Here is a 7626-nt window from a genome sequence, read left to right on the forward strand (position 1 = left end):
TAACGGGGAGATGAAGGAAGATTTCTCTGCGCCTACTGGGGATCGAAACCTGGTCGTCCCATCCTTAGACGGTCTCGGACTTGCTGACTTGCTGACCACTCTCGGCTGGTTTGAAGGAAATTATGCGTCAGAAAGCTTTCTTGGAATGATTTCCAGGTTTCGCTTTATGTGAAATTGATTGATGTCATGAAAATTTGAATTTAAATGAAAGTCTGTAACGCCTAACAGCGGACTGTTCAGTCACTTTTGTTGTAGGACATGAATAAGGGAGAGCATCATATTCATAATAATTTATTGTCGTTTCTTTTAACGGTTCAGATATACACTTTGGGCTATGAAATAAGAATTACCTCATGTTCTTTCCAGTCGAAAATATTTAATGTTTTAACTATGAGTAAGTGCACTATTCTGATGGTTTGCCTATTGTTAGCGTGTTCTGAACATTATAAATTAGGCCTTAAGTGATTAATCGATATCTTACATATTCCATCTAGGTAAAGCCGCCGTCTCGCTTTGAAGCACGTTAAAGAGTTATTCATATGGCGTGCACAACTGATTCATATGAAATGTGCAACGCATGTCCCGTGGCTTTTGCCGTAGTTATGAGAAGAAAGTACATGTTTAGAGTGTTATTAATGGAGAAGATTGAAAATCTTTGTATAATGCACGGAAATTGGCACACGGTAGCGTAGTTGGTTAAGGCACTGTACTACAAGACTGAAAATCGCAATTTCGATCCCCAATGAGGTCACTGGATTTTCAATTTACCTAATCCTTCCAGCCGCACTATGGTCCTCGGGTCGAGTCAGGCTTTAACAGAAATGGGTACTAGAAATCTTTCTGTGGGTAAAGGGCGGCCGGCGCGTAAGGCTGACAACCTCACCGCGATCTGCCAGTCGATTGTCTATAAAATTTGGGAACCTCGATATCTCACAATCCTATGGGCCTCCACGGTCCGTTACAGGGACGGTTTTACCTTCTTACCTTTTATAATACACAGTTGATAGGACTAATGAGGATATGTCTGAGTGTAAGGATAAATGTCGAGGAGAAGGAGGAACAATTTTCATTAGCATGCATGTCCATAACGGTGGAATATTCAACATCCATGACGTTTGTGATAAATTAAATGAATCTCCTAAAATGTTTCGTTAAACCACTCCATCTTTCGCTTAATCATTCGAAGTAAAGAGAAAACTAATTATGGAATAAAACATAGGGCCTAGTTTTCAAATATTTAAAATTCATGCAGAATTCGAAGTTCTCACAACAGCAGTGGTTATGAAGAGTTCTACCGTATAAGGTCTTGCATTCCGTTGAAAGCCAACCGGCGTTTCGGAGAATCTTGTCACCTTCATTTTCAGTGCCCAGGAATAAGCCAAGTAACAAACCAGCATGAAGCAGGTAACAAGTTTTCTTACTGAAGATAGAGGCGATATTTTCCTCCAATACGCCTCCTGGATTTGAACAGACTACACGGCGTTATATTCCAGAAAATATAACTCCTTTTTTTCGTGTTTCAGTTCCTGGATTTCTGTGGAACAGGTAAATAAGAACGTTATGTGTTTTTATATCTTTAATTTTGTGCAGGCTCTTGTCGTTTAAAATATATTTATATGATGTAAGATTTGAGGCTTTCACGGCGGTGACTATGAAGAAAGCAGTCTTCTGGGATTTGGCACCGTGTATAAGTGGTGTTAACCGACGTTTCGGAGGAACGTATCGCCTCCATCTTCAGGGTAGAAGAAAAAGTATAAGAAATCTGCAAGCGACAAGACCGTGAGAACGGTAAAAGCAGACTGCTTTTTACCGTTCTCACGGTCTTGTCGCTTGCAGATTTCTTATACTTTTTCTTCTACCCTGAAGATGGAGGCGATACGTTCCTCCGAAACGTCGGTTAACACCACTTATACACGGTGCCAAATCCCAGAAGACTGCTTTCTTCATATTTATATGATTACTGACGTTTCTCTCAAAGCTCTGTTCCACAGCTGATTTGTGAAGGGGCAGCACCATACGTGAAATTCATACCTTAATACCATAATTGAAATTTTCGGTTCTTGCGTCTTATGAAATTAATTCGAAATAAACTTACTGGACTACAGTTCTGCAATTACTTCAGCTGTTGTGGACAGGCCTAGGCATGTCTTGCATGTTGAAACTTATAAACATTTATTTGTCGTGCCAATACAATTGCTGCATCGATTTATAATGCAGTGTTAGGTGCAAAAGGATACTAAACTTAATTTGTCGAACATTTGCTTTCTAAACTAAGGATTGTGTTGTCAAATGTGTCATTGCCCCATCTCGTGAGTGGAAGGTTTATTTTTGTTGAGCATGTAAACGGAATGTAGTGGGACTACATAATGACATTTATAAGGAGGTTTAGACTACAAATCGAGTGCAAGAAGACCGCAAGTATAACTTCCTTCCAGAACAGATGTGACGCAACAGCGCAAGTCGTAGCTTCATTCTGTTTTCATTCTCGTTGAACTTAGAACAGCTCAATTAAAAATAACCCACGATGTTGAGAACGATCTGAAGAAAATGGAGGTGAAAGGATGGATAGAGAAGATGATTAAGTGGAGCAGTGGAGACTGGTTGTAGAGGAGGCCAAGGCTCACCCAGGGCTTCAGCGCCGAGTGGTACGTAAGTATTTTTTTATTGCTAGTGGGGTGGGACTAAGTCCCTTGTTCTGCGGCCACTTCTGGCCTATTGTACCAGCCCCAGATGATAGGTGAGGGTGATTGTGGAGCAATTGGTGGAATGAAGATTGACAGGGGAAACCGAAGTTCTCGGAGAAAACCTACCCCAGCGCCACTTTGTCCACCACAAATCCCACTTGACCAGACCCGGGATCGAACCCAGGCCGCAGCAGTGGGAAGCCAGCAACTAACCCCTTGAGCTATGGCGCAGTAGGTAGGTAGGTAGGTAGCTAATTAGAACTAAACCAGTATTCCCAGTGAGTCTTTGTAGTTGCGCGAATTGGGTGAGTGACTACGGTCTGGGCGGCCAGAGCTCTAATAACTGCCCGGACAGGAATCAATGCTTCCCTTACAGTATCCAGACCAAATATGTGACAGATTTTGCTTCTTATCCGCGGGTATAAGATTCTTTTCCTGAGTAAATAAGACGGGGCCTGAGGCTGATCACTCAGTTACATCAACTACCGAGGAGGGTAGATTCAAATATCATCTTCAGCATCTTTATCTTGGGCACTCTGAATGTATCGTCTTCCCTTAGAATGAGAGGATAATTTCGCATACAAAGCAAAAGGGAAATTACAGTTCTATATGTTTTAATCTTAAGTTTTTAGATGTCCCATAACCCTTCTACTTTAAGAATATCGTGTGGTTAGTCACCCTCGCATGAAGTGAACACACGGACAGACGTAACCTGGGTAAAAATTTAACAATCACCATACCATTCCCAGGTCTACTCTTCAGGGATTTAGCCAGCAAATGTGTATTCCGTATTTTATTGTGAGTGTAACATATAATTTCTTTCTAGTCTTATTCTGGTAGAATTCTAGGTATTCCAACAAGATAGTCTAATAGTTACTGCATGTAGTTCAGTTGTTCTTGTTCCTGTAGTACTCAGTTGTTATGGTGTTCCATACAGACGCAAGAGTGAGGCATTTATATTGATTATAAAATACAAATTAATTTTAAATTATGATTCTACTGCAGTTAAGAATGTTTATGGCATTTAATTTAATTCCTATAAGTAAAACTTATATCTTTAAAAATTAAATTAGAATCCAGACTTTGAATTTAAATAAAATTTTCTGCAAGTACTTCAGTTGTTTTCTGTAAAGCCTCTCGTTTAAATGTCGTAAGGAATATCCCATGACGTCGCAAGCGACGTCATGCAATGTCTTCGGTCGATAAAGGAGCGTGTCTGCAAATCGCGTGAATGTTGTTGCATGGTGGAATTTCGTTTCCTGCAGTCGTAGCTGCAACTGTTATGTAGAGTGGCGTTTCTTCAATCGATCAAGGTTGTCCATCCATCACGTGTGTCCTACTTCCACTTTGTCTCTCTCAGAAGGGCCCACATCAAAGCTCCAATAATGAACTCGAAAAATGGGCTATGATTGCCGACACCTGAAATGAGTAGAAATTTATCAGGTTTGCCTTCTCTTTATAAGGCATTGTTGGGGGATGAGTGTCTGTAATAAGAACATCAGGGGTTTTATCCAGGGGTATATCTGGGTCTGCTTCTACTGATACGTGTGTTAAATTCGCAAATTGTCTCTGAAAATTATAACTAAAAAATTATTGAAAGCATATAGAATTTGAGGTCCTCACAGCTGTGGTTATGAAGAGTTCTATTTTGTGGGGTGTGTAGCCACTTAAAAGTCAACCAGCATTTCGGAGGTACATCAGGGTCGAAGAATGAACAGGACTTTCAAACTGCTTACTAAATGCTTCGTATTGGTTTCTTGCTTGGATTACTCATCGGCCCTGAAGAGAGAGGTGGTATTTTCCTCCGAAACGTATGTTGATTTTCAAGGAACTGCACGGCATTATAACCCATAGCTCTTTATTGGAAACATGGTTCCAGAAATACAACTTAGCTCTATCATTCAATACACTCTAACAATTTTGCAGTAGGCGTGTACAATTTCTTGTGTAGTTGATATTTACATGAGTAATTTCAAAGTTAATGTCAGATAAAGAACAGGAGAAAAAAGTTATTTAATGTGCGATATTTGGAACATTCACGGCCATGAAAATTTTGATTGAGGTCTTCTGGTTTACTGAACCACATAGTATCATGGGGCTTTACCAAGGGTTCCTCGAAGTCTGCTGTCTCCACCTTATACAGTGATAATGGAAACGGTAGGTTCCAAACGCTAGAAATATTTACAGCACTGCACAGTGTTCACCCTAGACGACCACAGTGTAAAATGTATTTAGTGTTTTATTCATACGTGTACACGATACGGTCTGTCAATTACATTTTGTTTACATTTTGTTGGAAGCTAAAAATATGACTCATTACCAGGGCCCGGATCTTTGTGCGCTAAAAACACTTAAATATGCGCTAAAGAGCGGGGAAATATGCACCAAAAATAAACAATATGCACTTAAGAAACGGGTCACTTTATTCAGACTCACCTATTTACATGTATCATTCACTGCAGAAAGTAGCATCAGAATAGGCAACTTGAAGTCTTTCGATGTTTTCTGGAGACAAACTTCGTCTATTTTCCGCCAAAATGAGTTTATAGGCTCAGAATGATTTTTCTACATCAACTGACGTGATGGGACGGTATTTATACACTGGCGCCGAAGGTTCGGAACATTCATCTGGCAAAGATAGCCTAATTACACTCAAGTACTGTCTAACTGACTGAATCTTTCTTAGTCCTGGGTTCGATTTCAACGCCTTTTCTAACTTGCATTTAATCTTCTCTCCAATTTCGCCTGGAGCGGAATTCAGTGAACAAGTTGCTTTCTGAACGAGTTGAAGTGAGTCGTGAAGGGGTGCACCACAGAATCTAAGCTCTCAGTGGCTTTTGAAACTGTAGAAAAATGTGCATGGATAAAATTCACATCTTGATAAACAGTGTCACTTCCAAACACCACTTTTGCCTCATGGACACATGCATACTCATCTTCAAGTTTTGTAACCACTTCTTTTACTGGATTGAAATTCTCCTGATAAAATGAAACTGCGGATATCCATTTCCCCCACCTAATTAGGGCAGGTTCAGGTGGCAGAGGAACCTGAGGTAGGCAATCTTTGTAGAACTGGACACAGCTGGTGCTTTCAGAGACAGTTTTTTCCCACTTACAATTAAATCGTTAACAGCTGGAAAATGTGCGCATATATTTTCTGTAATACGGTGTAATCCTTGCGCTAAACAGGTTACGTGTCTAAGATGTGGATAAAATACTTGTAAGGACTTTGCTGTTTTCAACATATAGGAAGCTGCATCTGGGAGTAATACAAGCAACTTACAACAATTATTCTCAATTTCAGATGGCCATAGTAATTGCAGAGGATCATTTACAAATCTTGCTATTGTGCTATGGTTGGTTTCCTCTAGTACTTTGCAAGCAAGAAGATGAGGTTTGCCGGGTTCGTCTGGATGTAGCTTACCAACTACGAAATTTTTTATGTTTCGGCCACATAAATCCAGACACAGTTCCCTCCGATGTCAGAACGGATTGACTCCAGAGTAGATGCATACAGCAAAGGTAGATTTTTTTCTAAGAGTTGATTCGTCTGGGATTTTTTGAAGTATCCAGAAATTATTGCAGAACTGGATTGCTATAATTTATTCCATGGAATGTTGCTGCATACTAAAGCCTTACAAAGATCGGCTAAAATGGATTAACAGAGGATTTGGGTTTGACCTGTGTAAGAAGTAGCTGTTGTGGTGTGCTGTTCTTCTTCCCCTTCTTTGCCGCAATATGTGCAGTCGTTCTTGAGTGTTCTTCAAGTTGAAATTTCTTTTCACGTTTTACTTCCTTTGCGCACACTTAGCAGTACACGACGACACCGTCTGTTGAATAGTCACTATCACCCGAAACCAATTGATTTTTTTAAATATCTACTGCTGCCAATTTCTTTAGGCATTTTCAGTACACCAACACTTTTTTGATGCAGACTATTAAAGAAAAGAGTAATATATTAACTGAAAAGGCTTTTCTCAAAACCATCCCTCTGATGCTACTGTCTGCCGTCATGGTCAGTGGAATGCAGGAAAATCCCACCCCTTCCCTTTGGAAATATCCAAGCTACCTGCTTGTATTGTAAGTGGTAAAAGTGCCGTTACTCAGAGAGCTGAGAATAGCAACTGACAAGGGATGTCCAAAACACAGGAAAAACCGAATTTGTTAGAGAATATTGAAATTATCCTTAATGTCAAACATATATGCAGAAATATGCTCTCACGTTTAGAATATGCAATAACGACCAAAAACCCTCAAAGTATGCATTTGCATATGCGCATATGCATTTTCAAAAAATCCGGGCCCTACTCATTACAGGTCTCAGTCGGTGGGTGATTGGGCGAATTTGTGGGGACTGATTTTAAGTCCGCCGATCGCAGTTCCGCGCGGTCTAAGGCATGTAATGTCTTCGTCTGCTCAAACACTGGGATCATGGGGATGTTTGTCTGGGTTTATTCTGTGTTTGTCTTGTTCTGTATGCAGGTGGCCGCCTTGCGATGCGCTGACCTCCCGTCCAAGGAGTCCAATTGACTATAGTATATAGGATTAAGGAACTGAAAATAGCAGCCAAAGTCCAATGAAAGAAATATAGAGCTATAGATACACGGATTCTAAGTCCTCTAAAGATTCTTGGCAATGCTAATTCATTACATTGCGATTATGGTTGTCATATTCACTATCTGAAGTTTATATGATTGATACAGATGAGGTTAGAAAGTTGGCTATAGTCCTATCCTCATTGACAGTAAGATATTTAATTGGAGGGCCTCACTACGGTGCAGGGACTATGCATTCCAACTCTACTCACCAGATGAAGTGGTGCAGGGACTATGCATTCCAACTCTACTCACCAGATGAAGTGATGCAGGGACTATGCATTCCAACTCTACTCACCAGATGAAGTGGTGCAGGGACTATGCATTCCAACTTCACTCAACCGATT

At 40.4% G+C, this 7626-nt stretch overlaps 1 protein-coding gene across 1 annotated transcript in view; it reads right to left on the reverse strand.

Annotated features, from left to right (window-relative positions):
- Positions 1–2892: 2892 nt before the first annotated feature.
- LOC111861970 (tenascin-like) overlaps positions 2893–7626 on the reverse strand; it is a 34358-nt gene continuing 29624 nt past the window's right edge. The window contains exon 13 of the mRNA XM_023846962.2: positions 2893–4103. Coding sequence (XP_023702730.2) covers positions 4021–4103 — 83 coding nt within the window. The 3' untranslated portion in view covers positions 2893–4020. The remainder of the gene's footprint in view (positions 4104–7626) is intronic.

This window comes from Cryptotermes secundus, unplaced genomic scaffold (assembly GCF_002891405.2).
Source record: "Cryptotermes secundus unplaced genomic scaffold, Csec_1.0 scaffold181, whole genome shotgun sequence".
In the NCBI taxonomy this organism is placed as follows: domain Eukaryota; kingdom Metazoa; phylum Arthropoda; class Insecta; order Blattodea; family Kalotermitidae; genus Cryptotermes; species Cryptotermes secundus.